This window comes from Schistocerca cancellata, chromosome 4 (genome assembly GCF_023864275.1).
Source record: "Schistocerca cancellata isolate TAMUIC-IGC-003103 chromosome 4, iqSchCanc2.1, whole genome shotgun sequence".
Taxonomy (NCBI): Eukaryota; Metazoa; Arthropoda; class Insecta; order Orthoptera; family Acrididae; genus Schistocerca; species Schistocerca cancellata.
Genome location: NC_064629.1, coordinates 210,389,313 through 210,403,782, shown reverse-complemented (window position 1 = coordinate 210,403,782; position 14,470 = coordinate 210,389,313). Strand labels below are relative to the sequence as shown.

The window sequence follows — 14,470 nt, the reverse complement described above, 5'->3', positions numbered from 1 at the left end:
GAGAACGCTTGCTGTTACTGCGTGATTACCTGCAAATACCACAAAAATGGTTCAAATGGCTCTGAGCACTATGGGACTTAACATCTCTGGTCATCAGTCCCCTAGAACTTAGAACTACTTAAACCTAACTAACCTAAGGACATCACACAACACCCAGTCATCACGAGGCAGAGAAAGTCCCTGACCCCGCCGGGAATCGAACCCGGGAACCCGGGCGCGGGAAGCGAGAACGCTACCGCACGACGACGAGCTGCAGACTGTAAATACCACATTAATGCAATAAATGCTCAAAATGATGTCCGTCAACCTCAATGCATTTGGCAATACGTGCAACGACATTCCTCTCAACAGCGAGTAGTTCGCCTTCCCTAATGTTCGCACATGCGTTGACAATGCCCTGACGCATGTTGTCAGGCGTTGTCGGTGGATCACGATAGCAAATATTCTTCAATTTTCCCCACAGAAAGAAATCCGGGAACATCAGATCCAGTGACAGACGGGCCATGGTATGGTGCTTCGACGACCAATCCAAGTGTCATGAAATATGCTATTCAATACCGCTTCAACCGCACGCGAGCTATGTGCCGGACACCCATCACGTTGGAAGTACATCGCCATTCTGTCATGCAGTGAAACATCTTGTAGTAACATCGGTAGAACATTACGTAGGAAATCAGCGTACATTGCACCATTTAGATTGCCATCGATAAAATGGGGGCAAATTATCCCTCCTCCCATAATGCCGCACCATACATTAACCCGCCAAGGTCGCTGATGTTCCGCTTGTCGCAACCATCGTGGATTTTCCGTTGCCCAATAGTGCACATTATGCCGGTTTACGTTACCGCTTTTGGTGAATGACGCTTCGTCGCTAAATAGAACGCGTGCAAAAAATCTGTCATCGTCCCGTAATTTCTCTTGTGCCCAGTGGCAGAACTGTACATGATGTTCAGAGTCGTCGCCATGCAACTCATGGTGCATAGAAATATGGTACGGGTGCAATCGATGTTGATGTAGCTTTCTCACCACCGACGTTTTTGAGATTCCCGATTCTCGCGCAATTTGTCTGCTACTGATGCGCGGATTAGCCGCTACAGCAGCTAAAACACATACTTGGACATCATCATTTGTTGCAAGTCGTGGTTAACGTTTCATATGTGGCTGAACACTTCCTGTTTCCTTAAATAACGTAACTATCCGGCGAACGGCCCAGACACTTGGATGATGTCGTCCAGGATACCGAGCAGCATACATAGCACACGCCCGTTGGGCATTTTGACCATAATAGCCATACATCAACACGATATCGACCTTTTCCGCAATTGGTAAACGGTCAATTTTAACACGGTCAATGTATCACAAAGCAAATACCGTCCGCACTGGCGGAATGTTACGTGATACCACGTACTTACACGTTTGTGACTATTACAGCATCATCTGTCACAAAGCTAAAAAAGTGGTCCAACTAAAACATTCATATTTCCTTACGTACCAGACGAATATGTAATAAAAATGGGGGTTCCTATTTAAAAAAACGAAGTTGATACCTGTTTGACCTATGGCAGCGCCATCTAGCGGGCCAACCATAGCGGCATCTGGTTTCCCCCTTCAAGCTAGACGAGTTTCGTTCTTTGTAGTCTTTTTGTTTCTACATCTACATCTACATCCATACTTCGCAAGCCACCTGACCGTGTGTGGCGGAGGGTACTTTGAGTACCTCTGTCGGTTCTCCCTTCTATTCCAATCTCGTATTGTTTGTGTAAAGAAAGATTGTCGGTATGCCTCTGTGTGGGCTCTAATCTCTCTGATTTTATCCTCATGGTCTCTTCGCGAGATATACGTAGGAGGGAGCAATATACTGCTTGACTCCTCGGTGAAGGTATGTTCTCGAAACTTCAACAAATGCCCGTACCGAGCTACTGAGCGTCTCTCCTGCAGAGTCTTCCACTGTTTATCTATCATCTCCGTAACGCTTTCGCGATTACTAAATGATTCTGTAACGAAGCGCGCTGCTCTCCTTTGGATCTTCTCTATCTGTTCTATCAATCCTATCTGGTACGGATCCCACACCGGCGAGCAGTACTCAAGCAGTGGGCGAACAAGTGTACTGTAACCTACTTCTTTTGTTTTCGGATTGCATTTCCTTAGGATTGTACCAATGCACCTCAGTCTGGCATCTGCTTTACCGACGATCAACTTTATATGATCATTCCATTTTAAATCACTCCTAATGCCTAGTTCCAGAGAATTTATTTAATTAACTGTTCTAGTTGATGAGCTGCTATATTGTAGCTAAATGATAAATGATCTTTCTTTCTATGTATTCGCAGCACATTACACTTGTCTACATTGAGATTCAATTGCCATTCCCCGCACCATGCGTCAATTCGTTGCATATCCTCCTGCATTTCAGTACAATTTTCCATTTTTTCCATTTTTGATGCTTACTTCGTGAGATATTTGGCCCGGTCACTATCAATGGACCACCCTGTATATAGTTAAAGGAGAGCAGCCATGGCATGTTAAAAATGTGGGTAACGGAAGGTAATAATTATGGGATTAGGAGATTCAGGAACAAACGGGGTCCACAGAGAATTGAACCCTGGGTCAACGACTTGTATCATTATGACTTTTCCATCCCAAAAATTGTTCAAATGGCCCTGAGCACTATGGGACTTAACTTCTCAGATCATCAGGCCCCTAGAACGTAGAACTACTTAAATCTAACTAACCTAAGGACATCACACACATCCATGCCCGAGACAGGATTCGACCGTAGCGGTCGCGCGGTTCCAGACTGTAGCGCCTAGAAACGCTAGGCCACCTCGGCCGGCTCATTTCCATCAGAATGACAAATTTTTATTCCGCCTGAGTGTAAAACCCCAAGAGGTTTACAGTGGTGTCTGATACATCGTTTTCGAAGAGGTGAGCAACGTCTGCTGATGGAATATCTCACTGGTACGCGAAAGTTTAGTCCTTTATTGTAAACTTTCTCGAAATAATGGAAACGTGCAGAACGAGCAGACGAACTTAGTAGAACACATAATTTTTGGTGTCGTACGGCGGTCGCGACTACCGGGTTCTTCCCGCGCCGGAGGGGGGCGTTGCTGGTGGTGGTGGTGGCGATGAAGCAGCGGGGATGCTGCCGAAAGAAGTGAAAGAGAAAGCGTCAACTTTTGGCCGTGGCCTTTGAATGTCGCGGCGAGAGAAAGCTCGGCGTGGAGGGTGGTAGTGGGGCGCCGGCGAGAAAGCGAGCCGTGGAGCGGGCGCGCGCGCGCCGCGCAGGCCTCAGTCCGCCATGGCCGCCTCCGCCGCTCGCTGCTGCTGCCTCGCGCTGCTGCTCGTCGCCGCCCGTGAGTCTCCAGCTCCAGCACAGCGCGCGCTTTTCCAGCCCCGGCGCACCTTTCCTCTCTGACACACAACGAAATACCTGGCCCTCCCCACGCTGCTTTCCTTCACCGACGATCGGTCGTGATAGGGTAACACGTTCTCGCAACACCACCGTCTACATTTCTTTATCCTTCGAGACCATTCTTACTGTCAGGGACTATATTTGCTTTACGAACTATCCGTACGAGATGCATCGTCATATTTTCGCGGCGTATCGACCGGTCCGACATGCAGCCGCAGAAACTCAATTTCTTCGACTGGCATTTCAGCCGTATTCCTTTCTTCCACCATCCGAGTGAGCTAATACACTGAAGCTATACAGCGCCCGTATTCGTTACTTTACACACAGGAGCCCCGTCGCTGTGCTGTATGACAGTGCTGGAATTGTAGAGTCGACTTCGTCTTTCTGAGGAAGAAGCAGTGGAAATTCGTTTAGCGAAGGATTTAATTGCTGGAGATAGCGGTTTAAGTCTGGACCAACGTATGGAACCCGGCGCTTTCTTTCATCAACTCGCAAAGAGGTCGCAATAGAGCAGCTGCTATACATGCATCGATATTCCACCACCGCTCGAACGAACAAAATCTCTGGCCCTCGTGTATTCTGCCGCCGCAAGCAAAGTGCCGCCGAAACGAGATTTTACTTCAGTGAATGTCGTCCTAGCCTAACGCGACAGAGACAGCTGTATATACTATATGACACTTTTCAAAGACAAATGATTTGTTGTATGAATCCTTCAGAAATAAGTTACAATTTAGTTTAGTTCGAGATACTTATTCAGCGAAATCGGGTGCTTGATAAAGCTAAATGATGCTGGAATCACGCATGGGTTGTAGATGTCGAAACATCGCCACTTCTTTGCCGTAAACTGCATGGAGAGTATGAACATGAGATTTAAGACTCGTAAGATGTGCTAAATTAGTGGTTTTTGCAATACACACCTCCCTGTGTTTTATACGATTTTTAGAACGTACTTTATATTAGTTTTGCTCTTCTGGGTAATAACCCAAAAGAAGTAAAAAAAGTAATAAAACAAGAGATTAAGTGAAAAACATCGAAACTGCCTGATACGGCTGATTAAAATATTCGACGTTACCTCCCTGCGAAATTCTTCGAAACGGATCTATTTTTTATATGCATCGGAAAAACGTCGAGATAAATTTGAACTAAAACTGGAAAAGGGCAGGCTGTACCGTATGCATATTTTGAGATAACCGTTAGTATTAACCGAGGTGGAGGGATTTATTTTTTCGTTCTTGTCGACTCCGACTTGGAGTCCAGGCGAATAGGAAATCTTGCCCGTCCAGTTCTCCACGTAACACGCGTTACTGGCTTCTGCGCGCCGATGAAGTCACAGTGTTACGGGACCTGTCCCACTTGCGCTTACCTGCTTCTTCTCCTGCCTTGGCGCTGTCTGCAGCGTACTAGATGCCTTGCACGGCAATTCCTTTGGCATACGTACCTATGTTCAACTTTCCGTTGCGTTAATTATCTACTGAACTTTACAGCAAATGGGAATTATTGTGTAAATAAGATAAAATTTAGAATTTATCCACCATATCACAATATAAAAATGTGTGTGTGAAATCTTATGAGACTTAACTGCTAAGGTCATCAGTCCCTAAGCTTACACACTACTTAACCTAAATTATCCTAAGGACAAACACACACACCCATGCCCGAGGGAGGACTCGAACCTCCGCCAGGACCAGCCGCACAGTCCATGGCTGCAGCGCCTTAGACCGCCTGGCTAATCCCGTGCGGCATCACAATATATTCGGACAGATTTACAAGACGAATATAGTCTGAGAATATAAATGAAAATGCTTCAAAAATTGTCATTTATTCATTACGAATGTAATATCTAATACCAAGTGATGCTAATACTTACACTACATTATGAGAAATATTTTTGATCGAAATTTTACTATACGAATGTCTGTGAAATTGGAAACGGCCTTTGAGTGACTTACAGCTTTCTTCCTTTGTTTCACGCCAGCTGACATGTTCCAGCGCAGGATTGTTGATTGGCTGAAGTCTAGTATTATTATTAGTGTACGAAAACCGAAACTTACTATAACCTCCAGTATTATGCCATCCATAACGAATAAGTTGAAGTCACTTCATTTGACAGTCTGTAATCTTTTTTCGTTGAGGAGAATGTAACTGAGATGCATAACGTTACACGAATATCTGTTAAGTCATAGAGAATCATGCTAAAGACATATTCCATCTGCATTCACCCTAACTTCCACCATATGCAAAGAGCTTTCAGGAGGAACTATGCCTACAGAGTTTGCTATTAAACATGCTCAGTTAATAGTCAGCAGAAAAGAGTAGTCGTTACTGGTTACTTACAATTTCTCGCAAACTATTCCAAAATTTTGTTAGTCAGAGCAACATTCGTTAAACGCCTATCTATCTATGAAACGGCACATTGTAATTCCTAAGACAGTCAAGGCTGTAATGTATTCAGAGTAGCGGTAACTTTCTGCTCCGCCCACGTCTGTAACCGAGGTTGCTGCGCAAAGCAGCTGCCTAGTCCGTCTGGGCTGCCTTTCCACTCACTTTGCTTGGATTTAATTACTCTCTCTGCAAGGGGCCTAAAAACAAACCTTTCAGCCACTTCCGAATGGAAGTCGCTAAGTAGTCCATGTCTGATTGTTTGGAAGAAAAGGAGGAAGTATAAAATTTCTCAGAGACATCATTACAGCCGGAGCTGAAGCTCTGATTGGGACGGATGGGAGTGTAAATCAGCCCAGTCCTTTTGAATAGAATCGTCCAGGCATTTGCCTTAAGCGATGTATGGAAACCGTAGAAAACCTAAATCAGCATGGCTGGTCATTTCATTGAAAAGGTGTGGTATAACGAAACGGCTACGAAATCTTGTGTGTATTTGCCCTTTCCGACAATATTACTCAGAGACATACTATCTCACAGATATTGTAAGTAGTGCAGCGACTAATATTTATGCTCCCATAAACATAGTAGACGGAATAAAAATATCGAGTACGTTCCCCGTCAACAGCTATAAAATGAAAGATAGATGTTCTATATGGGAAATAAGTTACCAAGGGGTGATCAAAAAGTTTGTGTTTGAGGGCATTGCTGCAGCCCGTATGAAACCCAGACGACGTGGGTATATGAGCACCGACGTATAGCCACGGGGTAAGTGTGGTATTCTACCGGAAATTTTTTTATCACCCCTTATTGTGAAATACAGAAATACTAGTCTTAAAACTTCTTCCTCTTAGATGTTTTCGTACTAGTACCCTTAACAGATCAGAGTGACTGATACATCTCATACATTCTAGACACCGCACACTACATTTGTGTAGGTGAAGGATGTTTTGGGAAAAACTGCAGTCGGTCACGCTCTTTTTGAACTCGTTTATTGTTAGCCGACGTATGAACTGCTGCAATTTCTTCCCAAACCATGCCTGTACTCCTGGCGGAGTCTGAAGCTGAAATACGCTGGCGAGGTGAAGTTTTGCAACTGAATCTAACTTGTAGATCCACTATCAACCGAAATGGATATAGATTGATTCATTTCTGTCTTCAGGTCAGTTGAGGATCAGTTGCAGAACAGTTTTTATTGACCAACACCAACCATAACGCTTTAGTTTCTTCATTTTGACGTTAGAATGGTGCGAATCCACAGCTGTTTAACTTGTCTGTGTGACAGTCACTACCTCTATTGTCTTATTTGTTGGAGGATAATCGGTTTCAGAGCAACAGATTTGCTTTGGTAGACTACTAGTGGAACATATGTAGTCACGACGTATGCTTTTGATAATGGAAGTACTTGTTTTTAAACCGGTTAGTGTCTCCCGTATATCCAAACCTTGACGCTGCATGAAAAAAAAAAGAAAAAACAATGCTTTGCCAGAGGTGTTGTTATAGAGTCGATACGAATCGCCATTAGAAAATTATCGTTAATCTGTGGATATGGCTTACTTACGTCGTTCAGTTGTATCCTGACTGGAGCGTAGAGCGTGCCAAATGAGAAATAACTAGCTGGGTCTTGAAAGGTGGGCCAGAATAAGCTATAAGAGGTTAGCTGAAGGAGACTTCCGTGAAGCGAGAGTGGTGCTGAGTTGGAAAGGAGCTCGCTTGCAGGTTAATGCGGTTGCCACACCGCTGGGCGTGTCCCGGCAGCTGCGCCGCACTACACGCCCCAGTCTCGTGCGCAGAAGGGCTCTCGCGTCAGATCTTCGCTGCAGGTTTCGAGAGCGCATATGTAGACACTCTGATATATGCCAGGTACAAGCCTGCAGACTGAAGGCGTTCAGATGGCAATGCCTGCAGGTTTCACAGCTCAAGGATTCAGGAAGAGTTCGAGGTTCAGCTGACCTCTGCCGGTCGTTGGAAATGCGGATGCAATTGCAGCCACAGGGCGACCTTAGTGGGCCGCTCGGGTACCGTAGACGCGACGTGATTTGCTAACTGTAATGAGCTTGTTCACCAGAAACACACGCAGTCTGGGCCTTGGTGACGTACGAAAGTCTTTTCTTTGGCGATTTCGCTGTAGTGCTCGGTGGCCTTTGGCATTACGAGGAAGAAATTCTGATTCTCAGATGCGATAATGTTAACATTAAAAGAAAAGGTAATTTTTTTCCTTCAGAAATCGATCCTTCAAACACGCTACTTTTTCTGTTTCCACGTAATATGAGGATTTCTTCGCCAGAAAATAATTAAGAGCCCTGACGATGAAATCCTGTTCACTAGTCTCTTTCAATTGTGCAAGTATCGGAAACTAAGACTTTTGTTTTGAATAATATATTTCGTTTGCGATACTTTTAACGTCACGGGTGTTGTATGTTTTGCGGGTCTGTTGTAAGAGTATGAACTCTCTGTCCTATACAGTATATTATGTGAAACACTTGGAAATTTTATACAACAATATTTTTCTTCATTCTTGTATATCCAGATAATGGCCACTTGGAATGAGGACAAAGGGAGTAGCTTCTTAACAGATTATCGATATCTTTCGTAAATCAATGTGTACTTGTATTAGAAATGCAGGCTGTTTCACGAAAGATGGACGTTATTAGTATTTTAGAAACTTTTAAAGTAGCGAAAAAGTAGGTACAGCAGCATTTTTTAATGGAACCTTGTAATTTTCTTGTGGCGTTTAAGAACTCTTGAACAATGGTGTTAAATGAAATAAAATTTGTTAATGATGGCAGTGGCGGCATTTTGAGAGCAGCTTGGCAATCAGATTTAGAGTATTTAATGGCTATTTCTACGGAACGATTCATCGCAAATATTAACAGGTGTTACAGCATCGCACGCCTCTTTTAGAGGGCTTCTCAACTGCCGAGTTCGTAGTTGTATTTAATATAACCATAGTTACATTAATATCTCCTGTAACTAACGGCATTACGAGTATTTTCCCTACTGCAAATTACTCTTCCCTTGGCATACTCTCACTTTTTCGAAACGTTGAGGTCCACAAGGTGGACACCCGGAAGACCTACCCGGGTGCAATGGTTCAACTCTCAAATTGTCATCGCTTCAATGTTGAAACGAGGTACTGATGAAAACGAGTTATTTATTTATTTGTATAATGTTCCCTCCGTCGCTCCGATTTTATTGTGCGGCCTGAGAGTTCATAAGTAGGCGCACATCACAGTATGTGGCTACCAGATAACGCTCCTGTTGCTGCATCGCCACCGCTTATACCAGACCGGCATAATTTGAACATCTCTTCTGCGGTTCGTATAGATGCTGCCCTGCGAATTTCATATTTTTGTTGCTCGGGTGTTGTATATATTCTGTGCATTTCGGGAACCTTGCATTAGACTAAAGGTGCGTGACAAAAAGCCTTGCAATCACACTCACACAACGTCTCCCTGGACAATCACTAACACGGAGCACGGGTTAAATCTGGCCCACCCACCTATTTGGCTGAATATCGCTTACCGCATCGCACTCTGCTATAGTGTTTAAGACGACCTGTGCTGTCCCAGTAACATCTTCTGCTAAGCTTGTTTCCCACCTTTCCCCCTGCCACAAACTAACGACGTTTCGTGTTGTCCTTTAGCGTGAAAGTGAGGATGAGACCCGTTTAAATGCCAAGGCCTCTACATAACAGCTTGACCCCGGAAAACGGGACTCCCGGCGTCGTCATCTTATGCAACTACACCACTCGGACATTCTACGTTTGTACTTGTTTTTCCCTTCGTGACGTGAGCACAATCTTAAATTGTTCTTCATACAACATTCGCCTCTCTTGTGCAGCCAAGTGGAAAACCGAGAAATAGGCATAGAAAAAGAGTTCACAAATTTTCCCTTGCACATTAACTTCTTACTGAAACAAACCAGCTTTCGGAAGCACGAGTAGAGGGGTTTCAATACTTTATAACAGAGACGAAGCGTGACAAGTAATAGTTTGATTCCCAGGCTTGTCACACAAAACCGTTTCTATCTTTTTAAGGGATGAGTTCGACTGCTTCCTGGGAATCTGTGTTGCAAGGGGAAGAGATCCGAACGGATAAGATTGAGAAGAAAAAAGACAGTCATATCCAAAGAAACCTACCCCTCACTCACCTCAAACAATGTAGGCAAACTGCGGAATACCGAGATCTGGATAGCCGGGCTATTATTTGAGCTATATTGACCACTCTACCATCTAGTTCTGAAAAAGAAAAAAAGAAAAAGAAGAACAAGACATTAGCGAAAACTGAGAAAAAAGGAAGAGAAAGAAGCGATAGTAGGAGATAGAAATCGTACACGTAGATTGAATCGTCTGGTCAGGAAACGCGGACATACGCTGGATTTGTAATGTGTTCAGTTTTGAAAACCATGTAGATGATTGCCTGGTTCTTTGTAGTTCATATATTTTCATACCGTGAAAGTGTACCTCACTCAACCACATCCAGACATACCTCGCAAGTTACCCCTCTAATTTTAAATTCAAGAGGATACCGATTCACTTCCAAATCCAAATTTGGTTTCGCTTTTCTGTAGTTTCTCGCATTCCCTTCTTCCAATTACTATGATGCTCTACAGAAGTTCTCCCATTTTCCAGAACGATATTTACATGGAAAAATTGGAAGATTTGAGGAGAAGATGTTACTAAATCAGCAAAAAAGAAGCCAATTTTACCTGAAAAGTGGGGAAGAATGATAATAGCGGAATTATGGTTTGGCAGTTACTCAGTAACTAGTACATTTCTCATAAGGAACGGGAAACTTAAACAATGACTCAAAAGCAATTAGCATTGAGGTTATCTAATATTTTATGAATGTTATTTCTCGACTATCATGGCACATTGTCATCTCGCGGCCGAGATGCAGAGAATTAGCGAAGAATTTGCACCTTTGCACCTTTAGCTAAGAACGATTATATCCCATTGACTGTGAAGACGACGGTTCAATCCCGCGTCCGGCCATCCTGATTTAGGTTTTCCGTGATTTCCCTAAATCGCTCCAGGCAAATGCCGGGATGGTTCCTTTCAAAGGGCACGGCCGACTTCCTTCCCCGTCCTTCCCTAATCCGATGAGACCGATGACCTCGCTGTCTGGTCTCCTTCCCCAAACCAACCGACCAACCGACTGTGAAGAAAAGACTAATTATATTCGGTTTTTGGAATAGACAGTTTAGCAATATGAAAGGAAGCTCACTGTCTGGCGATGCAGGCGAAGCTGCTAAGCTGGCAGTGCACGTCTGAGAACGGGTCGCGGTACGAAGGACACGTGCGAACGACTCGCCATTCCCGGCTACGACCTTGGTGCGTCAGCGGACAGTTACAATCACTTGATTGCACAGCAAACCTTTCGCTCCCTCTGCACAATTTTACACTTTATCCAGTCTATACACGGAACGTTTCCTTCGATGTTCACGTTCGGTTGACCTTTGTCTCACCAAAGGCTTCTTTTCCTCGTTCCGTGGGTGGTGATTTGTGGACGTCTTCGATCCATATGTTGTCAGCTTTGTCATCTTTTTCAGGAGTCGTGAAGCGGTTCCTTTGGCTTGAGAAAAGTTATTCTAAGTCTACGATATACGCCACGAGAAGATTTGGTGCAAATGGTGCAAATGGTTCTGAGCACTATGGGACTTAACATCTGTGGTGATCAGTCCCCTAGAACTTAGAACTACTTAAACCTAAGTAACCTAAGGACATCACACACAACCATGCCCGAGGCAGGATTCGAACCTGCGACCTTAGCGGTCACGCGGTTCCAGACTGAAACGCCTAGAACCACACGGCCACACCGGCCGGCCACGAGAAGATTTCAAGAACATAGTAACCGTAGGACATTTTAAACATAAATTTGCCTGCGTATCCACCAAGCGGACCGGAGAATATTAGCAAGGCTTATTATCTATAAAGAATCTGTTTTCTTTTTTTGCAGCATAATATTGACGTGACAGCTTTGTTCGAAACGCATTTATACTTTAACTTTTAAGCGATATGAACGGACGAAGAACAACGTCATCGTATATTACTTGTACCGAGCGAAGTGGCGTGATTTTTAAGAAACTAGATTCGCATTCGGAAGTATAAGTTCACAAATCTCCGAACAGCTACCTACATTTAAGTTTCCAGTGGTTTTCCTAAATCACCACCGACTTCCTGCGTCATCCTTATCCGATATGAGCTTTCGCTCAGTCTCTAAAGAGATCGTCGTTGACGTAGCGTTACATGCCAATACTCTTTTCTTTCGTTTGATGGCACTTGTGATTTTGGCACTCACATGAAGTCTGGCTCGTTTCTCGTAATGATTGCTGATGAGTTCCTTTCATTAAAATATTCGAGTAACGCTGATCTTTTATGAGGACTGCCATTTTTCCAGGAAAGATACCCTTTCTACTGCTGGTGAGCGAGATAATGACAGCTGAGCGTTAGATTGGTTCAAACGGTTCAACTGGATCTAAGCACTATGGGACTTAACATTTGAGGTCATTAGTCCCCTAGACTTAGATTTAAACCTAACTAACCTAAGGACATCACACACATCCATGCCCGAGGCAGGATTCGAACCTATGACAGGAGCAGCAGCGCGGTTCCAGACTGAAGCGCCAAGAACCGCTCGGCCACAGCGGCTGGCTGAGCGTTAGATTAAGTTGATTAATTGCACAAGCGTCTCCGATAATATCTTAGTCACTAATGCCAACCAGTTAATGTCGCGTACATTCCGGAAGAGCACAGTTCCTTACCTGCTGCTGTCAAACTTAAACTGATGTTATGCTGCAAATTTTTATGGTCTATACAGGGTGTTACAAAAAGGTACGGCCAAACTTTCAGGAAACATTCCTCACACACAAATAAAGAAAAGATGTTATGTGGACATGTGTCCGGAAATGCTTAATTTCCATGTTAGAGCTCATTTTATTTTCTTCCACCTACGCTCAATGGAGCAGGTTATCATGATTTCATACGGGATACTCTACCTGTGCTGCTAGAACATGTGCCTTTACAAGTACGACACAACATGTGGTTCATGCACGATGGAGCTTCTGCACATTTCAGTCGAAGTGTTCGCACGCTTCTCAACAACAGATTCGGTGACCATGGCCTCAACGCTCTCCTGACCTCAACCCTCTTGACTTTCATTTATGGGGGCATTTGAAAGCTCTTGTCTACGCATCCCCGGTACCAAATGTAGAGACTCTTCGTGCTCGTATTGTGGACAGCTGTGATACAATACACCATTCTCCAGGGCTCCATCAGCGCATCAGGGATTCCATGCGACGGGGGTGGATGCATGTATCCTCGCTAACGGAGGACGTTTTGAACATTTCCTGTAACAAAGTGTTTGAAGTCACGCTGGTACGTTCTCTTGCTGTGTGTTTCCATTCCATGATTAATGTGATTTGAAGAGAAGTAATAAAATGAGCTCTAACATGGAAAGTAAGCGTTTCCGGACACATGTCCACATAACATATTTTCTTTCTTTGTGTGTGAGGAATGTTTCCTGAAAGTTTGGCCGTACCTTTTTGTAACACCATGTATATTACTTATATAGTGCTCTATGTCACAGCTAAACCATTTAGAGACTATTAACATTGCAGCTTGTGACATATGCGAGTTATGAAATGATTAAACTCACGCATTCAATTCCTGGACGCGACTCCATTAATGTAAACGAAGTGTTATAGCAACAGAGCTCTATTCATAAAATGTTCTTCTTTCCTTCATTTAACAGGACCACATCTCCATAACAATGCAACTTTGTGAAATTGCTAACAAATTTCTCCTTTTCAGAAATATAAATGCTTTTTTACCTGTTGTCAATCTGATTTTATATGTCCTCTACTCTACCATCACACTTATTTTACTGCCCAAATAGCAAAACTCACCTACTACTTTTGTTTTCTCATTTCTTAATCTAATTCCATCAGTATCGCCTCGTTTTACTTTCGCTCTTTTCAGGACACTCTCCATTCCATTCAGAGGTCTTTCCAAATCCTTTGCCGTGTCTGAAAAACTTTAATTCCCTTTCCAAATTTCTCCATGGTTTCCTTTACTGCTTCCTCAAGGTACAGATTGAATAACTTCTGGCAAAGGCTGAAAAACTGTCTCATTCCATTCTCAACCACAGCTTCCTTTTCATGTCCTTCAATCCGTGTAACTGCAGTCTGGTTTCGGTACAAGTCGCAAATGACCTTTCGATACCGTATTTTATCCCTGATACCTTCACAATTTCAAAGAGTATAGTCCAGTCAACATTCTCAAACACTGCGCGGTGTTCTGTAAATAGAAGAAAACAGAAGATGACCGAAATGTATTTAAAAAAATGTAACCTACTTTGTTCGTAAATTGACAACCCACACAGCCGCGCGGGATTAGCCGAGCGGTTTAAGGGCGCTGCAGTCCTGGACTGTGCGACTGGTCCCGGCGGAGGTTCGAGTCCTCCCTCGGGCAATGTGTATGTGTGTGTGTGTGTGTGTGTGTGTGTGTGTGTGTGTGTGTGTGTGTTTGTTTGTTTGTTTGTTTGTTTTTGTCCTTAGGATAATTTAGGTTAAGTAGTGTGTAAGCTTAGGGACTGATAACCTTAGCAGTTACCATAAGATTTCATACACATTTGAACATTTGACAACCCACACTGGAAATAAGAAGGAAGCGGCAGGTTA

General features: G+C 43.7%; 1 protein-coding gene across 1 annotated transcript in view; it reads left to right on the top strand.

Annotated features, from left to right (window-relative positions):
• Positions 1 to 3,270: 3,270 nt before the first annotated feature.
• Positions 3,271 to 14,470, top strand: part of LOC126184077 (protein obstructor-E-like) — a 47,618-nt gene continuing 36,418 nt past the window's right edge. Inside the window, exon 1 of the mRNA XM_049926438.1 lies at positions 3,271 to 3,353. Coding sequence (XP_049782395.1) covers positions 3,299 to 3,353 — 55 coding nt within the window. The 5' untranslated portion in view covers positions 3,271 to 3,298. The remainder of the gene's footprint in view (positions 3,354 to 14,470) is intronic.